A 23,862-nucleotide genomic window follows, 5' to 3' on the forward strand; every position below is an offset into this window, starting at 1 on the left:
TGATGCCCGTGAAAGAGACTGTGAACGCATTGAATAGGATATGTTTAGTTGGTGAATAGCATAGGCTATTACACAGTAGCGATAACGTTAAGCGCACCAGAATGAAATATAATCTTCAGAAGTAAACAGCAAAGCTGACATATAGATTCAGTTAACATCCACAAATGAATAAGCGTGTCGATTCAGGGAGCAGAGTAAAGTGCCCGTGCAAAATCAGTTTTTGTGTGTGTTTTTAGTAATTGTTGGTTTCTTGGTAAAGAAAACATTTTTACTCCAATTAATCAAAACTAGTGCAAAAAATGCCCGTGCAAAATCAGTTTTTGTGTGTGTTTTTAGTAATTGTTGGTTTGGTGTGATTGAATGCTCATTGTTACAATTACACAGCAAAAGTTCAGTGACATTTTTTTTTGTGCATGGTAGAAAGCACACAGTGAACTCCGAGAAAACGCTGCGCTTGAGTAAACAGTTTGTGTATAGGCCACTACAAATGATGCCCGTGAAAGAGACTGTGAACGCATTGAATAGGATATGTTTAGTTGGTGAATAGCATAGGCTACTATTACACAGTAGCGATAGCGTTAAGCGCACCAGAATGAAATATAATATTCAGAAGTAAACAGCATAGCTGACTTACAGATTCAGTTTACATCCACAAATTAATAAGCGTGTCGATTCAGGGAGCAGTGCAAAATGCCCGTGCAAAATCAGTTTTTGTGTGTGTTTTTAGTAATTGTTGGTTTCTTGGTAAAGAAAACACATTTTTACTCAAATTAATCAAAATGGATTTATCACGTTTTGGATCCAAACTATAATATTCAGAAGTAAACAGTGTAGCTGACAGATTGTCAGAATGTTTATTTTTAAACCACAACCTTCTTGGGGCTTCTTTGACCGATACAACTCTCTAATGTCAGAATGTTTATTTTTAAACCACAACCTTCTTGGGGCTTCTTTGACCGATACAACTCTCTAGTGTCAGAATGTTTATTTTTAAACCACAACCTTATAAAAATGATATATTTAACGATATCTTTAGCATTTCTCATCCAAACAACGTCAAACTTGGCACTGCACTTACTCGTGACCGTAGCAAGACACCTGTCAAGTTTGAAATCCATCGGACTAACGGTTCGAGAGATATGTGGTTAACAGACACACAGACAGACAGACAGACAGACAGACACACACACACACACACAGACAGACAGACGTTTCTGTAATTTATAGAGAGATGGATTTATCACGTTTTGGAACCAAACTATAATATTCAGAAGTAAACAGTGTAGCTGACAGATTGTCAGAATGTTTATTTTTAAACCACAACCTTCTTGGGGCTTCTTTGACCGATACAACTCTCTAGTGTCAGAATGTTTATTTTTAAACCACAACCTTATAAAAATCATATATTTAACGATATCTTTAGCATTTCTCATCCAAACAACGTCAAACTTGGCACTGCACTTACTCGTGACCGTAGCGAGACACCTGTCAAGTTTGAAATCCATCGGACTAACGGTTCGAGAGATATGTGGTTAACAGACACACAGACAGACATACAGACACACACACAGACACACAGATTTTATTATTACTAGTGCAAAAAATGCCCGTGCAAAATCAGTTTTTGTGTGTGTTTTTAGTAATTGTTGGTTTGGTGTGTTTGAGTGCTCATTGTTACAATTACACAGCGAAAGTTCAGTGACATTTTTTTTTGTGCATGGTAGAAAGCACACAGTGAACTCTGAGAAAACGCTGCGCTTGAGTAAACAGTTTGTGTATACGCCACTACAAATGATGCCCGTGAAAGAGACTGTGAACGCATTGAATAGGATATGTTTAGTTGGTGAATAGCATAGGCTACTATTACACAGTAGCGATAGCGTTAAGCGCACCAGAATGAAATATAATATTCAGAAGTAAACAGCATAGCTGACTTACAGATTCAGTTAACATCCACAAATCAATAAGCGTGTCGATTCAGGGAGCAGTGCAAAGTGCCCATGCAAAATCAGTTTTTGTGTGTGTTTTTAGTAATTGTTGGTTTCTTGGTAAAGAAAACACATTTTTACTCCAATTAATCAAAATGGATTTATCACGTTTTGGAACCAAACTATAATATTCAGAAGTAAACAGTGTAGCTGACAGATTGTCAGAATGTTTATTTTTAAACCACAACCTTCTTGGGGCTTCTTTGACCGATACAACTCTCTAATGTCAGAATGTTTTTAAACCACAACCTTTTAAAAATGATATATTTAACGATATCTTTAGCATTTCTCATCCAAACAACGTCAAACTTGGCACTGCACTTACTCGTGACCGTAGCGAGACACCTGTCAAGTTTGAAATCAACAAATGATGCCGTGAAAGAGACTGTGAACGCATTGAATAGGATATGTTTAGTTGGTGAATAGCATAGGCTACTATTACACAGTAGCGATAACGTTAAGCGCACCAGAATGAAATATAATATTCAGAAACAGCATAGCTGACATATAGATTCAGTTAACATCCACAAATGAATAAGCGTGTCGATTCAGGGAGCAGTGCAAAGTGCCCGTGCAAAATCAGTTTTTGTGTGTGTTTTTAGTAATTGTTGGTTTCTTGGTAAAGAAAACACATTTTTACTCCAATTAATCAAAATGGATTTATCACGTTTTGGAACCAAACTATAATATTCAGAAGTAAACAGTGTAGCTGACTGAGTGTTTATGTCAGAATGTTTATTTTTAAACCACAACCTTCTTGGGGATTCTTTGACCGAAACAACTCTCTAGTGTCAGAATGTTTATTTTTAAACCACAACCTTATAAAAATGATATATTTAACGATATCTTTAGCATTTCTCATCCAAACAACGTCAAACTTGGCACTGCACTTACTCGTGACCGTAGCGAGACACCTGTCAAGTTTGAAATCCATCGGACTAACGGTTCGAGAGATATGTGGTTAACAGACACACAGACAGACAGACAGACAGACACACACACACACACACACACAGACAGACAGACGTTTCTGTAATTTATAGAGAGATTACTGTTTTCATCTTATGCTTGTTGCAAATATTTTGGGTTGTATAATAATATACGCGTTGCTTCAAATTAATACAACTAGTGCAAAATGCCCGTGCAAAATCAGTTTTTGTGTGTGTTTTTAGTAATTGTTGGTTTGATGCCCGTGAAAGAGACTGTGAACGCATTGAATAGGATATGTTTAGTTGGTGAATAGCATAGGCTACTATTACACAGTAGCAATAACGTTAAGCGCACCAGAATGAAATATAATATATAGGCTAATATACACGTGCAAAAGCAGTTTTTGTGTGTGTTTTTAGTAATTGTTGGTTTGGTGTATTTGAGTGCTCATTGTTACAATTACACAGCAAAAGTTCAGTGACATTTTTATTTGTGCATGGTAGAAAGCACACAGTGAACTCCGAGAAAACGCTATGTTTGAGCAAACAGTTTGTGAATAGGCTACTACAAATGATGCCCGTGAAAGAGACTGTGAACGCATTGAATAGGATATGTTTAGTTGGTGAATAGCATAGGCTATTACACAGTAGCGATAACGTTAAGCGCACCAGAATGAAATATAATCTTCAGAAGTAAACAGCAAAGCTGACATATAGATTCAGTTAACATCCACAAATGAATAAGCGTGTCGATTCAGGGAGCAGAGTAAAGTGCCCGTGCAAAATCAGTTTTTGTGTGTGTTTTTAGTAATTGTTGGTTTCTTGGTAAAGAAAACATTTTTACTCCAATTAATCAAAACTAGTGCAAAAAATGCCCGTGCAAAATCAGTTTTTGTGTGTGTTTTTAGTAATTGTTGGTTTGGTGTGATTGAATGCTCATTGTTACAATTACACAGCAAAAGTTCAGTGACATTTTTTTTTGTGCATGGTAGAAAGCACACAGTGAACTCCGAGAAAACGCTGCGCTTGAGTAAACAGTTTGTGTATAGGCCACTACAAATGATGCCCGTGAAAGAGACTGTGAACGCATTGAATAGGATATGTTTAGTTGGTGAATAGCATAGGCTACTATTACACAGTAGCGATAGCGTTAAGCGCACCAGAATGAAATATAATATTCAGAAGTAAACAGCATAGCTGACTTACAGATTCAGTTTACATCCACAAATTAATAAGCGTGTCGATTCAGGGAGCAGTGCAAAATGCCCGTGCAAAATCAGTTTTTGTGTGTGTTTTTAGTAATTGTTGGTTTCTTGGTAAAGAAAACACATTTTTACTCAAATTAATCAAAATGGATTTATCACGTTTTGGATCCAAACTATAATATTCAGAAGTAAACAGTGTAGCTGACAGATTGTCAGAATGTTTATTTTTAAACCACAACCTTCTTGGGGCTTCTTTGACCGATACAACTCTCTAATGTCAGAATGTTTATTTTTAAACCACAACCTTCTTGGGGCTTCTTTGACCGATACAACTCTCTAGTGTCAGAATGTTTATTTTTAAACCACAACCTTATAAAAATGATATATTTAACGATATCTTTAGCATTTCTCATCCAAACAACGTCAAACTTGGCACTGCACTTACTCGTGACCGTAGCGAGACACCTGTCAAGTTTGAAATCCATCGGACTAACGGTTCGAGAGATATGTGGTTAACAGACACACAGACAGACAGACAGACAGACAGACACACACACACACACACAGACAGACAGACGTTTCTGTAATTTATAGAGAGATGGATTTATCACGTTTTGGAACCAAACTATAATATTCAGAAGTAAACAGTGTAGCTGACAGATTGTCAGAATGTTTATTTTTAAACCACAACCTTCTTGGGGCTTCTTTGACCGATACAACTCTCTAGTGTCAGAATGTTTATTTTTAAACCACAACCTTATAAAAATCATATATTTAACGATATCTTTAGCATTTCTCATCCAAACAACGTCAAACTTGGCACTGCACTTACTCGTGACCGTAGCGAGACACCTGTCAAGTTTGAAATCCATCGGACTAACGGTTCGAGAGATATGTGGTTAACAGACACACAGACAGACATACAGACACACACACAGACACACAGACAGACAGACGTTCCTGTAATTTATAGAGAGATATATTATTGTAGCTAGAGAAGGATGTGTGTGATTGGTTCGCGTCAACGTGGGAGTTCTTCTACGCGATGCGCTTCATTCTAGCAACGTCGATAAGCAACGGTGAAGTGGCATTGCTTGAACTTGTAGCCTATTCATATTAATATCGTCTTTTACAGGTATAAAATAAAATGCACACCATCATTGTAGAGTGTTCACAGTAAAAAAAAAATTTGATATGAGCGTTATGTGTCTGTAAACTCTAGTGTTAACGATCGGTGCCGCCATTAGTGTACTCTGGTGATGCGGAGATAAAATAGGCCTACATATTATGTAGGTAGCCTATGTGTTTCATGTTATCCTTTATTAATTAATTATTTGTTATGATTTTATTTCGTGCTGATTCACTGATAGTGTGTGTATATGACGTCATGTAGGCCTAGTCGAGTGAACTTGGATGTAGGCTACATACATGGCATGAATTAAATTTTAGTGTTTATATTACCAATAATGTAAAGCTGTGTTGAAAAGTATGAGACTATGCACTTGTTAATGAATATAATTTATTGATTCACGATAAAGCAATAATGGTGAAGGATCATCGCTTGAATGTGTAGGCCTATTAATTTTAATATTATCCTTTACAGGAGTATGCGCAATATCACTTTAAATGTGGCTCTATACGGCGTATGCCTGCATATAGCCTATGGGCCTTCTAAACTTGATAAACAGCGAAAACTACTTTGATGTCTTAAAAGCACTGTAAAAAAAAATAAAAAAATATTTTATTTAATTTAAGCAGTTTAAATTTGATATAAGTTAGATGTGTATTTGTATACACTTTTAAATTACTTGATTAGACTAATAGCCTACTTAAAAATGCAAGGCATCAAGTGAACCTAATACGTTTTTAAGTTGTGGAATTTTTTTACAGTGCGATTCTAAAATATGGTTGGCAAACCTACCTCAAACACCTTTCTGAGCAAATATAATTTAAATTTAGCCTATTATTTAATCAAGTTGGATTGCCTACATTTAAACTGGTAGTCCACGAAGGCCTCAGTAAATGAGAAAGATATAGGCCTATGTGAAACATAGCCTGGGTTACTTTAGTCACACAACACTTCAAACTAAAGGCCTATACTTCTTTCTTTGGTGTCATTCTTAAACCTAAAATATGTTTGATGAGGGCTCATTTATAGTTGTAATAGAAACATGTTGAAGCTAGTATTTTTCTTTGCTATATGACTTTTTTTTGTTTGTTTGTTGCTGATTTATGATGCTAACAATCACTGTATTATAAATAACCATCCCAGCAAAAATATGCTCTAAGAATGTTTTGCTAACATTCTAATGGAAGTTATTAATGGATGGTTAGGCATTTTTTTCTAATGTTCTGTTTATTATTTATTAATGTTCTCAGAATGTTCAAAACGTTTTTCTTGGTTCTTGGTTATGTGGGAACATTATGGTAACAGTACTTTGAATGTTCTCTAAACCTTCTGTAACAAGTAACAAATATTAGATGTACTAAAATGTTTCAGTAAAACATTTCATGAGAGATGAATGAGTAGTGTTTTTATTCAAACGTTTTGATGACGTTATTAAAGACCAGATAACTTGAACAAACATTCTATTAATGTTACTGGAAGAACTATTTTTTTTATAAATTTCAGAGAACATTGCCAGAATGTTATCCAATGCTGAGTAACTTCTGAGAACGTTCCCTTTTAGCTGGTATAGCTGTTTAACATTTCCTTTGTTAGAAATTATTTTTCCTGATGTATTTTTTATGGAATAACTGTCTTTATTATTAGAAATATTAGGAATTTAACTTATTTTATTTTGTGTTGCTTTGCTAATTGTTTGCTGAGAGCATTTGTACATTTAAATATAGGCCTCTTACTTAGAACAATATATTTATTCAGTATTTATTCATAAATATGAATGAAGCACTTAGAGAAAGCAGGATATGTTTAAATGCTTTTATTTTCACACAGGTTTTTATCTCCAAAATAAAGAAAAAATGATGGATTGCAGATTTGGAGGCTGTATGTGACTTTGTTTGGATCAGCTTTAGTTGTTACTCATGGTGTCCGCGATCCATTGGCTGAACGAACAGACCTTGAAGAAAAGATAATTCATAGAAGTCATGAAATTCCTTCATATCATACCAAACATATTGTTTTGTAACTAACAACAACTATTCTATATTACCTTGCCATAGACACCAGGATGATTCTTCTCAGCACAGCCATAACCCCAGGACACAATACCATGCAGTGCACCGTTGCACACCACGGGACCACCAGAATCACCCTGAAAAAAAAAGAAAGACAACCACTGGTGATTAATAAGACTGTCTCAGGTAAAATTTGTGTGACAACAATATTTCTTGTCATCCTCTACCTGGCAAGAGTCCTTTCCTCCCTCCAGGTATCCAGCACAGAACATGGTGTTGGTGATCATGCCAGGGTAGGAATTGTTACAGTCACTGTCGGACAAGATTGGGACCTCCAGACACTGAAGCTTGTTGGAATCAGCAGCTACAAAGAAATGAATAAAACAACAACAGAGAGGAAGTTAACTCAAGTGCTATGAACATCAAGTGTGAAGGAAGTGACATCGTGAACTCAGTCACTCACTGGAACTCATGGTGTTTCCCCAGCCGGCGACTCTGCACGTGGTGCCAGCAGCGGCACAGCCACTGGGCAGGGACACGGGCTGCACATACTGATTGAGGGTAGCGGACTTGCTAAGCTTGATCAGCATGATGTCACTGTCAAGGGTCCAGGAGTTATAGCTGGGGTGGCGGATGACCTTCTGAGAGGAGATGAACTGCTCAGAACCCTCATTAACTGCGATATTGTGCTCGCCCAAACGGACCTCCATACGTCTGAAAGACAAAAATACTTTTCAGAACTGAGGAAGCCAATGGACCGGAACATGAGCTACCCTACGAAGACGCCACTTACGACATGTAGCAGTGAGCAGCAGACACAACCCAATCCTGGCTGACCAGAGAGCCACCGCAAAAGTGGTAGCCAGAGTTCAGAGACACCGTCCAGGGCTGGGAATAGGGCGTGCACTCATATCCCCCAACAATCTTGTCATCATCCAGAGCAACTACATACAATGAGAGAATATCATCAGTATATTGACTCACCTTTTCCATATTGCTATCTCTGAATGGAATCTCTACTCACAGGCAGCTCCAAGGAGCACCAGGAAAACCAAAGACCGCATGACTGCTGATTGATCCTGTTCGATGAAGGTTTCACTCCTCACTCGCAGTATTTATGAGACTGCCAGCCTACTGATCCACGCCCCAGCGGTCAGCCATTGACCAATCCGATCCAAAAGACCTATCTGAAGTCTGATAAGTAATTCACTATCATTGTGTTTCCATGAAGAAATACAGTATTACATCTTGATTACTTGAATGTTAGAACACTATATTTTAGGGGCTGCATTGGCACTGTAATGTCACTCAGTGTACACTCCAAACCATTTAAACCAACAGTTCGATTTGTCCATATTTGACCTAGACATGGGTTGAAACAACCCAACCTTTTTTTAGAGTGTATAGAGCATGTAAAGTAACAATATATATGTTTTCTATGCTTTATTAGTGTATCTCAAAGGAAAAATGTTAATGTCATATATTTTCTAATATATAAAGCCAAAAACTCCTTTAACTTACAGTGAAAAGCTACCTGCAATACACAAGTCTTAACATTCTGAGAAACAAATTAGAGCCCAAAATTACATTTTAAACAAAGTGCTGACAGTGTGTAGATAAGACATTATGCCAATTTTATAAACAATCACGGAGATCCAGCAGCTGTGCTGTTGAATATGTAAGCTGTTGGCTTTGTGACCTTAACAGCAGGCTTCCAGGTTTTCAACAGCTGTCCACTTTCTCACCTGCAGAAGCTTGAGGCCTCTGCTGCAGCAGCTCCCCTCTCAGAGGCTCAGGGATCTTTAGCTTTTGCCTCTTTGAGATATTGTCAGGTAGTGTTCCCTGAAGAGAAGCTTGAGGCTTCAGCTGCAGTAGCTCTCGTCTCAGTGGCTCAGGGACCTCTAGTTTTTCCTTCTTTGAGGTCTTGTCAGGAATGGGTGCTCCTCGAGGAGAAGAATCTTGAGGCCTCTGCTGCAGCAGCTCCCTTCTCAGAGGCTCTTTTCTGGCATGGTTGCTCGATGTGAGGAACATGCAAGCACCTTTGGGGCCGGCACAGGTGGTCTCTGTAGAGACTGGGGCACAGGTGCTCCCCGTGGAGACCCAGTGGGCACAGGTGCTTTCTGTGGAGACTCGACAGCCACTGGTGCTTCCTGTAGTATGGCAAGCCGTTTTAGCTTAAATTGTACCCAGCGTTACTCGTCGTAATTGCATTTTTACTAGTAAGAATTAAATTTGAGAGCTCTACAATTCAATTCTTACTAGTAGCAATTACAATTAGAGAGCTCTCTAATTCAATTATTACTAGTAAAAATTACAATTACAGAGCTCTCTAATTCAATTCTTAGTAACAATTCCAATTAGAGAGCTCTACAAATGAATTTTTACTAGTCATATGTCTCCATTGACTTCCATTCATTTTTAATTACGGAGCTCTACAATTGAATTGTTACTAGTAAGAATTACAATTTTATGAAAAATGTAAAAAAAAGTTTATGACAATTTTTTAAGAAGAAGCTGTTAAGAAGAAATAAGAAGCTGTTAAAGGGTTAGTTCACCCAGAAATGAAAATTATGTCATTAATGACTCACCCTCATGACTTTCCAAGCCCGTAAGACCTCCGTTCATCTTCAGAACACAGTTTAAGATATTTTAGATTTAGAGCTTTCTGTCCCTCCATTGAAAATGTATGTACGGTATACTGTCCATGTCCAGAAAGGTAATAAAAAAATCATCAAAGTAGTCCATGTGACATCAGTGGGTTAGTTAGAAAAATAACAAAAACTATGACTTTATTCAGCAGCGTCACTGCGGAGTCGTGAACGCGGATTGACAACAGACCCGGAAGAGAATACAATGCTGAATAAAGTCGTAGTTTTTGTTATTTTTGGACCAAAATGTATTTTTGATGCTTCAAAAACTTCTAACTAACCCACTGATGTCACATGGACTACTTTGATGATGTTTTTATTACCTTTCTGGACATGGACAGTATACCGTACATACATTTTCAATGAAGGGACAGAAAGCTCTCGGACTAAATCTAAAATATCTTAAACTGTGTTCCGAAGATGAACTTACGGTCTTACGGGCTTGGAACGTCATGAGGGTGAGTCATTAATGACATAATTTTCATTTTTGGGTGAACTAACCCTTTAACAGCTTCTTATTTCTTTATATAGGCCTATATATATTTTCCTTTGATAAGTTGCATAATTATTATCTCCATCAGCTTTCTTATGTATTTCTGTGGTTTTCATGTTTCATGCATTTCGTGCTGATTCACTGATAGTGTGTGTAGACTATATGACGTCATGTAGTCGAGTGAACTTGGATGTACATGCATGTACATAAATTCAATTTTATTGAATTCATGGTATGAATTCAATTTTAGTGTTTATATTAATGTAAAGCTGTGTTGAAAAGTATGAGACTATGCACTTGTTATTGAATATAATTTATTGATTCACGATAAAGCAATGGTGAAGGATCATCGCTTGAATGTGTAGGCATATTCATTTTAATATCATACTTTACAGGAGTATGCGCAATATCACTTTAAATGTGGCCATATACGGCATATGCCTGCGTATAGCCTATGGGCCTTCTAAACTTGATAAACAGCGAAAACTACTTTGATGTCTTAAAAGCACTGTAAAAAACCTTTAACAAGTAAAAAACCTTATTTTTTATATTTAATTTAAGCAGTTTAAATTTTATATAAGTTAGATGTGATTCAACAAAAAATTGTATACACTTTTAAATGACTTGTACAGCTAATTGGATTAGACTAATAGCCTACTTAAAAATGCAAGGCATCAAGTGAACCTAATAAGTTTTTAAGTTGTGGAATTTTTTTACAGTGCGATTCTGAAATATACGGAATGGTTGGCAAACCTACCTCAAACACCTTTCTGAGCAAATATAATTTAAATTTAGCCTATTATTTAATCAAGTTGGATTGCCTACATTTAAACTGGTAGACCTTGAAGGCCTCAGTAAATGAGAAAGATATAGGCCTATGTGAAACATAGCCTGGGTTACTTTAGTCACACAACACTTCAAACTAAAGGCCTATACTTCTTTCTTTGGTGTCATTCTTAAACCTAAAATATGTTTGATGAGGGCTCATTTATAGTTGTTATAGAAACATGTTGAAGCTATTTTTCTTTGCTATATGACTTTTTTTTGTTGCTGATTTATGATGCTAACAATCACTGTATTATAAATAACCATCCCAGCAAAAATATGCTCTAAGAATGTTTTGCTAACATTCTAATGGAAGTTATTAATGGATGGTTAGGCATTTTTTTCTAATGTTCTGTTTATTATTTATGAATGTTCTCAGAATGTTCAAAACGTTTTTCTTGGTTCTTGGTTATGTGGGAACATTATGGTAACAGTACTTTGAATGTTCTCTAAACCTTCTTTAACAAGTAACAAATATTAGACGTACTAAAATGTTTCAGTAAAACATTTCATGAGAGATGAATGAGTAGTGTTTTTATTCAAACGTTTTGATGACGTTATTAAAGACCAGATAACTTGAACAAACATTCTATTAATGTTACTGGAAGAACTATTGTTTTAATAAATTTCAGAGAACATTGCCAGAATGTTATCCAATGCTCTGAGTAACTTCTGAGAACGTTCCCTTTTAGCTGGTATAGCTGTTTAACATTTCCTTTGTTAGAAATAAATTTTTCCTGATGTATTTTTTTATGGAGTAACTGTATTTATTATTAGAAATATTAGGAATTGAACTTATTTTATTTTGTGTTGCTTTGCTAATTGTTTGCTGAGAGCATTTGTACATTTAAATATAGGCCTCTTACTTAGAACAGTATATTTATTCAGTTTTTATTCATAAATATGAATGAAGCACTTAGAGAAAGCAGGATATGTTTAAATGCTTTTATTTTCACACAGGTTTTTATCTCCAAAATAAAGAAAAAATGATGGATTGCAGATTTGGAGGCTGTATGTGACTTTGGATCAGCTTTAGTTGTTACTCATGGTGTCGGCGATCCATTGGCTGAACGAACAGACCTTGAAGAAAAGATAATTCATAGAAGTGATGAAATTCCTTCATATCATACCAAACATATTGTTTTGTAACTAACAACAACTATTCTATATTACCTTGCCATAGACACCAGGATGATTCTTCTCAGCACAGCCATAACCCCAGGACACAATACCATGCAGTGCACCGTTGCACACCACGGGACCACCAGAATCACCCTGAAAAAAAAAGAAAGACAACCACTGGTGATTAATAAGACTGTCTCAGGTAAAATTTGTGTGACAACAATATTTCTTGTCATCCTCTACCTGGCAAGAGTCCTTTCCTCCCTCCAGGTATCCAGCACAGAACATGGTGTTGGTGATCATGCCAGGGTAGGAATTGTTACAGTCACTGTCGGACAAGATTGGGACCTCCAGACACTGAAGCTTGTTGGAATCAGCAGCTACAAAGAAATGAATAAAACAACAACAGAGAGGAAGTTAACTCAAGTGCTATGAACATCAAGTATGAAGGAAGTGACATCGTGAACTCAGTCACTCACTGGAACTCATGGTGTTTCCCCAGCCGGCGACTCTGCACATGGTGCCAGCAGCGGCACAGCCACTGGGCAGGGACACGGGCTGCACATACTGATTGAGGGTAGCGGACTTGCTAAGCTTGATCAGCATGATGTCACTGTCAATGGTCCAGGAGTTATAGCTGGGGTGGCGGATGACCTTCTGAGAGGAGATGAACTGCTCAGAACCCTCATTAACTGCAATATTGTGCTCGCCCAAACGGACCTCCACACGTCTGAAAGACAAAAATACTGTTCAGAACTGAGGAAGCCAATGGACCGGAACATGAGCTACCCTACGAAGACGCCACTTACGACTTGTAGCAGTGAGCAGCAGACACAACCCAATCCTGGCTGACCAGAGAGCCACCGCAAAAGTGGTAGCCAGAGTTCAGAGACACCGTCCAGGGCTGGGAATAGGGCGTGCACTCATATCCCCCAACAATCTTGTCATCATCCAGAGCAACTACGTACAATGAGAGAATATCATCAGTATATTGACTCACCTTTTCCATATTGCTATCTCTGAATGGAATCTCTACTCACAGGCAGCTCCAAGGAGCACCAGGAAAACCAAAGACCGCATGACTGCTGATTGAACCTGTTCGATGATGGTTTCACTCCTCACTCACAGTATTTATGAGACTGCCAGCCTACTGATCCATGCCCCAGCGGTCAGCCATTGACCAATCCGATCCAAAAGACCTATCTGAAGTCTGATAAGTAATTCACTATCATTGTGTTTCCATGATATATATTATAGCGGCTGCATTGGCACTCTAATGTCACTCAGTGTACACTCCAAACCTAAACCAACAGTTCGGTTTGTCCAAAAACAACCCAACCTTTTTTTAGAGTGATTTTGAATGTTACAAAATATATGTTTTTTATGCTTAATTAGTGTATCTCAAAGGAAAAATGTTCATGTCATATATTTTCCAAAATATAAAACCAAAAACGCCTTTACCTTACAGTAAAAACCTGCAATACACAAGTTTTAACATTCTGAGAAACAAATTAGAGCCCAAAATTACATTTTAAACAAAGTGCTGACAGTGTGTAGATAAGACATTATGCCAATTTTAGATACAACCAGGGAGATCCAGCAGCTGTGCTGTTGAATGTAAGGTGTTGACTTTGTAACCTTAACAGCAGGCTTCCAGGTTTTCAACAGCTGTCCATCTTCTCACCTGCAGGTTTTACATCTGTTCTTGTCCCTGACTGTTTCACAATTTAGTCGTAACATTACATTGTTCTTAGTAATATTTCTCATGAACTTCTAATAGTAAACGTCCATCTAACAAGCAATTATATCAGTTTTTTATCAGTTGTTTTATCAGTTTTATCAGTTGTCTTCTGTAATTGATTTCATTGTTAGTTGTGAAACAAAATAATTAATGTTATTGATACCTATCATAACCTATATGTTTAAATAATATGCAATTAGTATCTGCACTTCATGCAATTTGTTGTGCCTTTTTCATGCTAATCTTATTAACTATAGATTATATTTGTGCAATTAGAATGTATAACATAATATATATTTCTGTGAAATTACACTACCAATCAAAAAATCACATTAACATTTTTTAAAAGACTATTGAAGGTTAAAGGTAACTTTTGCAATGAAGTAATTCATCGATGAAAATAAAAGGAATTAATTAAAATATAGAAAAACAACAAATACATAAATAAACAGACATAAACTTTAGATTTTGCATTTGATTGAAATTGCATTTATTTTTATCATGCTTAACAGACCTTAAGTTTTACCAGGAGAGATTTAATCATGTTGGATGTGATTTTTTTTTTTTTTCTTTCAATTTGGTAAACTATATGCATATCTTCACATGACCTAAAACGTGCTATCTAAAGGTTCTTGTGAAGCTTTTTTGATCCTGCATGTGTAATTTCAGATTTTTGACCTTGCACAGTTACAGCGTGTCTGTTAGGATTACTCAAAGGCAGCAGCACTGGGTATTAATGACCAAGACTTTGACTTTGGCTATTAATCATTTAGGTCACCATCATTCATTACAGATTTTTTGCAGATACTTCACTTTAAAATGATTGTACAATTAATAACAACATGTACAAGACAACTGGTTATTGGTATTGTTCCCTAAAGCCTGACACAGGTTATCAAGTAGCACAAATAAAGTCATCTAGAAACAATAGATGTTCAAGTCTATTTGAACATTTCGATTTTGCTAATGGCAGAGTAAATGATCCTTTGCTTATAATAATCTGTTTTGTTTTCTTGGCTCCACACTGTTAACATCAGCGTTCCTACCATTATTTTTACTTTCTTGAGAAGAATAAAATAGTAAACTAATTACATATTGTACGTTTTTATCAGTTTTATTTTTCTTATAAAAGTGTCCAGAATTGTTCCTGCAAATTATTTGGAGAAAAGAAAAAAAGTGCACAAATTTCCTACAGGAATACATTTATTCTTCTGCAAATGGTGCCAGCAGGGGCACATAAAGCAGGGCAGAGCAATATGCTGCAAATACTGCTGATTTGTTAGCTCCAGTAGTCATGACGCATTCAGAGTCAATGAACTGCTCAGAACCCACGCTCAATAATGTTGTGCTCACCCAAACAGACCTCAGACAGAGGAATACATAGAAACATTGATTGTGATTAGATTTGTTAAATTGTCACAGCTGCACTCAATGTTTTTTTCTTAATAAATATTATTTTTTAAATTTGCTGAACTACTATTAGGTATTGTATCTAGCTCTTGTATGAAAAATTATACTGAGGGAAATTAATTAATTAATTAAGACTTATTACCAAATTACCAAAACTACTTTTTCCATCTCAGAATCAGGTATTTTGACTTTAAAAGTATAATAAGGTTCATGAGTTAACATTAGTTAGTTAATAATGAACTGCATATAGCATTTAATAATCTCTGTTAATGTTAATTTCAACATTTACTAATACTTTATTAAAATCTTGTTAACATTAGTTAATGCACTGTGAACTAACATGAACTAACAATGAACAGTTATATTTTTATTAACTAAGAATAAAATCTTATTAACAAAGATGAACAAATACAGTAACGAATGAATTGCTCATAGTTGGTTAATACATTAACTAATGTTAACTAATAAACCTTATTGTAAAGTGTACAATAAGTTTCTTATTGGTTCAATCCGGTTTCTTATGTTAAAGTTAAACTACATTGTTGATGAAAAATACTTTAACAATCCTTATTATCTTTATAAATAACAACATTAGTCTTTTTGTAGACATGGCTATATCTGTTTTTTAAACTATATAGATATAAACTATGTAAACTCTATTTAGTTTATTAATGATCAAAATAACCAAAAAAGTAAAAGGCTTCAGAAAACATGTGGGTCCAGATTTGTACCATAAGCTGGGAAACACCCAGATGCTGTTTTTAGGTCAGAGGACAAATCCAAGGACAGAGTAAAAGGCAAGATCTCTATATTCATATTATCTTCACTGACTGGGGGTTTTAATCCTGTACAATACTTTGTATTGAGAGACAGAATTCAGTCAATTCAGTCCTTTTAATATTAAACCAAATGTAGCACAAATTCGGTATGCCTACTCAGTCTTTACTTGCAAATCTCTAGTATCCAGGGACATTCTTTCAGAATAGCTTTTCTATTGTAATTTGCCATTATTTTTAAGATTCAGCTCTCTGATCATGAGACTCTACATTAGACCTCAGGCAGCAGTTAACCTAACATTTAGGTTAATGTTGACATTTTACTTTCTCAAAAGTGCTCTTACTTCTTAGAGAAGCATACTGACAAAAAGCAAATATTCTTTAATCTCTAGTCTTAAATCATAAACTCTCAGATCATAAATCAAGGGATTCTTAGTATTTTTAATGTAGCATATACTGTATTAATGTAATTTGCTCTTGAACTGCTTGTGTGTTAAAGGGCTGCAGGCCTTGATACTCAAATGAATAACCTATGTTATGCATTACAATTATGCTTAATATGGATGTCAGTCAACCTATGTAAAATAAGTTGTTAATAAATGTAAAATACTTAAGTAGTTAATGTAAAATACTTATGTTTATGCTCTGTTCACTTTATTCAGTATACACACAGTAAGCAGAAGGCTAGTATTCCATTATCCGTTTGTCAGGAAAGATTTTTGCATCTTTAAGGCATGTTTTTGTCACAGATTTCTTTTAAAACTCTTACAAAGTCTGTATGGAGTAAAATTTACTATATGAACTCTCTCTTTCACAGGGAAAGTTTTCCTGTCTGAGACCAGATGTCTTTGAAACATCAGACTTCTACAGCAGTTTTGGCCAAGGCAATTCACACGCACAGTTACAGTACAATGTGCATGCTGCAGGTGCCAGTATAGGTCTCATCTTGAAATCTATAAAAGATTTGCTTCATTCTGAAATGGTGAATTCTGCACCCTGAAAGAAGAAATCCACAGGGCTTTTTTTTTTTAAATAATTTTTTTTTTTTTTATCTGCAGTCTGATTCAAAATCTCTTTAAGACAGTTGGCTCATAAAAATGGAAGGTTGTGGCTGGATTTTTTGCCTGGAAATATTGCTATCAATTTAATAAAAATAAACCACTACATAAAGGTTAAAATTTAGCATTCCATGCATTCCGTGCAATATTTATATGGCTTTTAAGGAGACATCTATTTACACAATCAAAAACACTTACTGTATGTCTGGGTTTCCTTGCTGTGTACTTTTGTGAATTTCTGTTTTTGTTCTTGATTCTGACCTGCCTTCATTTGTATTTATATATGGTCCATTTTATCACTAATTAAGTGAGCATTTAAGGTAAATGTCTTTTATTTCTGCACATACACACTTCCTTTCTGTACAATAAATGCTGTCTCATGCTGTCAATTGTTCCCTGTGTCATGTCTGGACTTTTGTTATACTTCATGTTTCCTGTCCCAGTTGCCATGTTAGTCCCTTGTTTCATTACAAGAATAAAAACATTTTTGTTCAATAAATATACTGTCATTAAAATATATTCATTTTAAAAATACAGAAACAAAATTATTTTAAAAAGTATAAAGATTCTGAAAGCATTGAATGAGATCACATAATAAATTAATAGCTTTACAGTAATAACAATAAATACAACATTTTATCATATGATATGAGTAATATAAAATTTTTGCATATCTATCATATATAATATTAATCACATGCGTGTGCTGCTGACGCAGGAACCGGCCAATACTGAGCCGGCGTTTTGACGTAGAACCCGGAAGCGCTGCACTGTGTTTACAACGTGAACAGCGTCAGTAGGCGCGTTTCCATTAAAGATTCGCGCAAAAATTTTGCGATTTTTTCTAAATATCGGAAAAAAACTATTGCGAAATGACGGCGTTTCCATTAACCGATGTTATGCGACTAAAACGTAATTTTTTCCTCTCGCGATAAGTCATTCCAAAAATCATGGCAACGGACGTTGGTAAGTTTATATATATATAAACCCCGGTGGGGTCTTCTGCTGTTGTAGCCCATCCACCTCAAGGTTGTGCGTGTTGTGGCTTCACAAATGCTTTGCTGCATACCTCAGTTATAACGAGTGGTTATTTCAGTCAAAGTTGCTCTTCTATCAGCTTGAATCAGTCGGCCCATTCTCCTCTGACCTCTAGCATCAACAAGGCATTTTCGCCCACAGGACTGCCACATACTGGATGTTTTTCCCTTTTCACACCATTCTTTGTAAACCCTAGAAATGGTTGCGCGTGAAAATCCCAGTAACTGAGCAGATTGTGCAATACTCAGACTGGCCCGTCTGGCACCAACAACCATGCCACGTTCAAAATTGCTTAAATCACCTTTCTTTCCCATTCTGACATTCAGTTTGGAGTTCAGAAGATTGTCTTGACCAGGACCACACCCCTAAATGCATTGAAGCAACTGCCATGTGATTGGTTGATTAGATAATTGCATTAATGAGAAATTGAACAGGTGTTCCTAATAATCCTTTAGGTGAGTGTATACTGTACAATAACACACAGACACACAAACACACGCATACATGCATGTATGTTGGGGTTGCATGCTTTATGCGGACTTTCCAAGACATAATGATTTTTATACAGGAAAAACTGTATATTCTACCTGTCGGCAATTAACCCACTCATCAACTCCAGCTTTATAAAGGAAATTTTATTAACCCTATATGTCAAATAAAAGACAACATTTAATCCAAAACTACTCCAAACTAACTTCATAATGACAGTTGAGTGCTTACAAGCTGATGTGGCTTATTATCATAGCATAAGGCAGACAATATATTATTTTATAGTATTGATAAAGGCGATGTCAATTAGCATTGCATTATAAATATACTTTATTATTATGAAAGTACCCGAGAAGACTTGAAGTCGTGTGTTTATGTCTTCATGTTTAATCAGTCAAAGCGTTTCCATCTTCTTTTTATTCAGCTAAAGTGATAGCTCATAGCTGAAAGCCTTTGTCCATATTAGGGATTTCCTGGAACATCATAAGTTATTTTACTTCTGTGAGGCATATTTGGAGTTTCATGCACCAGGGCGCACTCCGGCTTCCAGTATGAATGAAAAAGAATAAACGTGTTTATAGTGCTCAATAATGCTCACTCCGTCCTATTTTGGGTTAAAATACATAATTAAAGTTAAAAACAAAAATTAATAAATTATTGTCAGATTTTGTAAAATACAAATAGGATTATTATTTTCGAATTATTATTATTATAGCTATTGTACCCTTTTTTCTGGTTTGGGCCACTGCCCCTCAAAATGTCTGTGAACGGCCCTGATTCTACATGACAAGCTTCACAAATTTATGATGTGCTTCCTGTAAAACACTTCCTGCTAAACAGCATTCATAATGTGCATCTTTGGAATTGCTATGTGTTTTAGTTAGAAACAGCAGAGCAAGAAAGTATATATTATTTTGAAAAATAAAAAATAAGAAAAAATAGATGTAGGCCTAAGTAAGATATAGGCCTTTAAATATGGTTCACATTTAAAATAGACACTCACATAGGCCTATATGAATTATTTTAAAAGTGCATTCATTCTTCAACACTTTTGTAGGCCTATTACAAATTTAGTTTTAGTTAAGTTTTACAAATGTACAAAAAGATATGTTCTGGGGTAATCGACAGCATGTCACTTAACTCATATTTAATAGATTTCTAATAAAGTGTTTAACCAGATATTTAGTTTCAGTCCTCAGATGTTTTCTGAGCCACACCCTAAACCCACCCCTTACTGGCTACTTTTTCATAAACAGCTCACATCACTTTAAAACATGCAGAGGTACCGAAATTATAACCATCTGTGCACAGACAAGGTGAGTTTATTTTATTATAAAAGCAAATATAGAAACGGTTACTGCTTTTTGTTTGTTTCAATCACATATAGGCTAAAACGCAATATTATTAAGCAATTCTGAAAAATTAGAAAGATTTCCATTGCAAATCACTATAGGTACAAAGACTATTGGTGTGAATATGATGGATGTTTATTTATTGTAATGCTGTTTTATTGTACGAAAGGTGGGGTGTAATTTAATTATGTTTTACGTCTGAAAATATAGATACAACTTTTGATGTAAAATGTTAAATGATGTAGATGCAAATTAGATTCCTGTCTTTTTGCTAGCCTATAAATACAAGTTTTATCCTACATGGAATATGTTGCCGTATGGGAGTGGACCACTTGCTATCTGACACTTTCGCTCGTGGAATAAATAATGCTGACTGAGAATTACATCGGCTGCATTTTTCTTTTCTTTTGTGTGATAGCCTACTGCATCTCCGCCGCTAGATGTCAGCGCAACATTAAAGGAAATACTCAGTGAACATATGGAACTTAAAGGGACACTTCACCCAAAAATTAAAATTCTGTCATCACTCACCCTCAAGTTGTTCCATGAATTTCTTTCTTCTGCTGAACACAAAATAAGATCATCATGTCAAATGAATTAATAGACCCTTTCCTCAAAATCGACACAAATCCTGATCAGATAGCAGTAGCTGATGGGCTTACTGAATCCTTTCACAAGGACATTGTGTTGAGAGAGCAACAGAGAAACACAGAGTCCCTAGGAATCATCCAATCAAAAATCAGTAAACCTATGGAAAAACAACCATCCAAACAAAGTACTTGTTCGGTACTGGACATAAAACTTAATGGTGTGAAGGACAGAGAAAGGATGAGAGAAAAAAAGGAGAATGATAAAGAAAAGCAAGCAGAGAAAGAAGTGATAAATATAACAAATGAAACAACTGTGGAAATCTCAGAAGTGTCTAATGTTGACATGATACGGAAGGAAAAATGTCTCGAGGAGCAAAATAAGCAAGCCATGGTTGGGGATCCACGTGAAGTGACCACAGAAAAACAACATGTGATGGCTCATAATAAAGAGGAACAAAGAGAACAAATCTTAAACACTCCATCTCAGAAGACAAATGAAGCTATGATTAAAAGGGTGTGTATGAAAGCTACAGACATTCACACAACAAAACAGCCTGAAGGTGTCGAAACAGACAATTTACAAGACCAGCGTGATGCTGTAATGGAAAAAGTTATTTTGACACAAAAACCTAGTAAGAATCCCAGTGAACCAATGAAAAATGACACAAAAGAGCATAATGAGGAGGTTAAGAAGATACAGGAGCAAGAATTGCTCATTGAAGCAGTGTGTCCAGATGCCAAGAAGTCACACAATGACACAGATAACATGTCTCAGTGTAAAGCAAAAGAGAAACTGTTTAAAATCAAAAAGCATAAAAAGAAAAAGTATAAACATGAAGCCTAACACGCAAGAAATTGAGCATTTATATGAAGTGCCTGGTGATCTACTCACTAGTTCTGTTGAACATGAAACAGAACAAGTAAAAGAGCAATTCAAGCATCTGGACAACGTCACACTTCATATTGCTGTTACAGGATCAACCGGCGGAGGAAAATCCAGCTTTATTAATGCAATGTGAGGTCTTCAACCCGATGATGTCAATGCAGCTCCCACTGGAGTGACTGAGATGACAATGACACCAATGGTGTACACACATCCTACAATGCCCAATGTAAAACTCTGGGATCTCCCAGGGACTGGAAGTCCCAAATTCAAAGCCAAAAAATATCTAAAAGAGGTCAAACTTGATACCTTTGACTTCTTCATCATCATCATCTCCTCAGAGAGATTCAAAGAAAATGACATCATGCTGGCTAAAGCAATTAAAGAGAGGAAGAAGTTGCTTTATTTCCTCCGCTCGAAGATTGACAATGACATTCAAGCGGAATCTCAAAGGAAAGACTTTGATGAGCAGAAAGTGCTCTCTCACATTCGTGAGGACTGCCATAGAAACCTTAAGGATAACCCAAATGTTTTCCTGATTTCCTCCTTTGAATTGCATAAATATGATTTTCAGGCCCTCATCGACACATTGGAGAAGCAGCTACCTGCTCACAAGAGAGATGCTTTGGTTTTGTCCTTGCCAATGGATTTGGTCCTTCTCCAGGATTCTGGAGAAGAAAATTGAAACATTTTTTAAGCAATCCTGGTCAGCAGCCGTTGCGTCTGGTTGCATTGCTGTGGCTCCTGTGCCTGGTCTTTCCATTGCTTGTAATGCTGGCATTTTGCTGGGTTTCTTCACCAAGTGCTGTAATCATCTTTAAATGGTATGGGTAATTAGCAGACAGATGTAAGTTTAATACAAATTTGGTTGGTCTAGTCCAAATAGTCTCTGAGTAACTGAGAGAAATACAAAAAGTGTTGCAACTGTCCCCGGTCTCCCCTACGCATCGTCATAGCCACTCACATTGGCGCTTTTATGGGATTGCAATCTCATGCTAAAATTTGCCCTGTTTAGTAAATCTGGCCCTAAAAATAGTGAAATTACAAGGGGAAATTGATGCAAAGAGGAGATCCAGTCAGACGACAAAATTAATTTTATTTCTAGAGGCAAATGATGAAATAATAAATGAAGAATAATTACATTTCATCCCCAATCAAGAGTAAAAGTTGAATAAAGAAAATATAACATGAACTGTTAAAAATCATTTAGGCTATAGGCTAAAATCACTCCTAGTAAAATTACTTAATATCACTTCTATATTTCTAAATAAAATCTAAGTCACACTTTAAATACACTTGAGTATAATATTCTTGCCTAGAAAAAGCAAAGTTGTCAAGAGTGCGCTCTTTCTGTAAAATAGATCTCAAGGAGCCAAAAGGTCTGAGAATGACCTGTGCAGAAATCTATCTTCCTTTTAAGTTAACTTAGAGGAGCATATCCAAGTTCCTATTTTCATCATGCAAAGCAGACGCAGCAATAAAATTAACATATCACAGAAGCGTATTGTTCTGGACCATTGGTGTCAAATTGTTCGTCTTAATACAAACAAAAACATGGAGAAACTGCTTTCGCTTCCTCTTTTGTCGAGCCAGATGTTTTTTCTGCAGACTTTAAGTAGGCTACCTTTAACAAAAACATAATTGTTTCACTGTGGTCTAGTGGCACTTTTAGACTTCTGCTCACAACTTACATAAAGAACAAAAGGTTAATCTAAGTCAGATAGACTTATACAAAGAAAAGCATTGAACATAGGCTAAATGATAATAAAAACACAACAAACTATATGATTTCTTCAGATATGACTGACGAACTAGGGCGCCCTTACAACCCAATCACGATGATGAAATTGTAAAACCAAATATATAAAACAATATAATAACAATATAAAACTCCATGTAGGCTAATATCATAAAATGCATAGTGTTAATGAAAACTCCTCAAAACACACTTTATCCGCAGCCTATAGCCTAGGCTATATTCTTTTTATTCAGAATGACATGTCTCGTCATTTTTTAGATTACTGGCTGATTTCAGAAACGGAATTATCCGAATTACATGTGCCAAAAAAAAAAAACAAAGAAAAAGAAAAGCGGATCGTAGGCTATGTGAATGGCGGATGGCAACAGACTCAGAGCTTCTCAGTGCAGCGATTTAATTGGCCATTTGGGCTGTCACT

General features: G+C 35.9%; 3 protein-coding genes and 1 pseudogene across 4 annotated transcripts; 1 reads left to right on the top strand and 3 right to left on the bottom strand.

Annotated features, from left to right (window-relative positions):
- Window positions 1-7,049: 7,049 nt before the first annotated feature.
- Window positions 7,050-8,454, bottom strand: LOC307172319 (trypsin-2-like). The gene is made up of 6 exons (XM_079894612.1): window positions 8,285-8,454; window positions 8,054-8,204; window positions 7,724-7,974; window positions 7,488-7,624; window positions 7,296-7,397; window positions 7,050-7,202 (listed from the first exon to the last, which is right to left on the bottom strand). Exons 1-6 carry the CDS (start codon window positions 8,322-8,324, stop codon window positions 7,155-7,157), a joined length of 729 nt encoding a protein of 242 aa, XP_079750738.1. The 5' UTR covers window positions 8,325-8,454; the 3' UTR covers window positions 7,050-7,154.
- Window positions 8,455-8,982: 528 nt separating this feature from the next.
- LOC307172678 (uncharacterized protein) lies at window positions 8,983-9,924 on the bottom strand (the record flags this gene model as incomplete). The annotated part of the gene is made up of 2 exons (XM_079895229.1): window positions 9,849-9,924; window positions 8,983-9,410 (listed from the first exon to the last, which is right to left on the bottom strand). Exons 1-2 carry the CDS (start codon window positions 9,883-9,885, stop codon window positions 8,983-8,985), a joined length of 465 nt encoding a protein of 154 aa, XP_079751355.1. The 5' UTR covers window positions 9,886-9,924.
- Window positions 9,925-12,157: 2,233 nt separating this feature from the next.
- Window positions 12,158-13,558, bottom strand: LOC307172318 (trypsin-1-like). The gene is made up of 6 exons (XM_079894611.1): window positions 13,389-13,558; window positions 13,158-13,308; window positions 12,828-13,078; window positions 12,592-12,728; window positions 12,400-12,501; window positions 12,158-12,306 (listed from the first exon to the last, which is right to left on the bottom strand). Exons 1-6 carry the CDS (start codon window positions 13,426-13,428, stop codon window positions 12,259-12,261), a joined length of 729 nt encoding a protein of 242 aa, XP_079750737.1. The 5' UTR covers window positions 13,429-13,558; the 3' UTR covers window positions 12,158-12,258.
- A 7,833-nt stretch (window positions 13,559-21,391) lies between these two features.
- On the top strand, window positions 21,392-22,506 carry LOC307172679 (interferon-gamma-inducible GTPase 10-like; annotated as a pseudogene). The gene is made up of 2 exons: window positions 21,392-22,337; window positions 22,384-22,506. The product of its transcript is annotated as an interferon-gamma-inducible GTPase 10-like (transcript).
- Window positions 22,507-23,862: the final 1,356 nt, after the last annotated feature.

The sequence above is a fragment of the Squalius cephalus genome (assembly GCF_949319135.1).
Source record: "Squalius cephalus genome assembly, chromosome: 15".
Lineage (NCBI taxonomy): Eukaryota > Metazoa > Chordata > Actinopteri > Cypriniformes > Leuciscidae > Squalius > Squalius cephalus.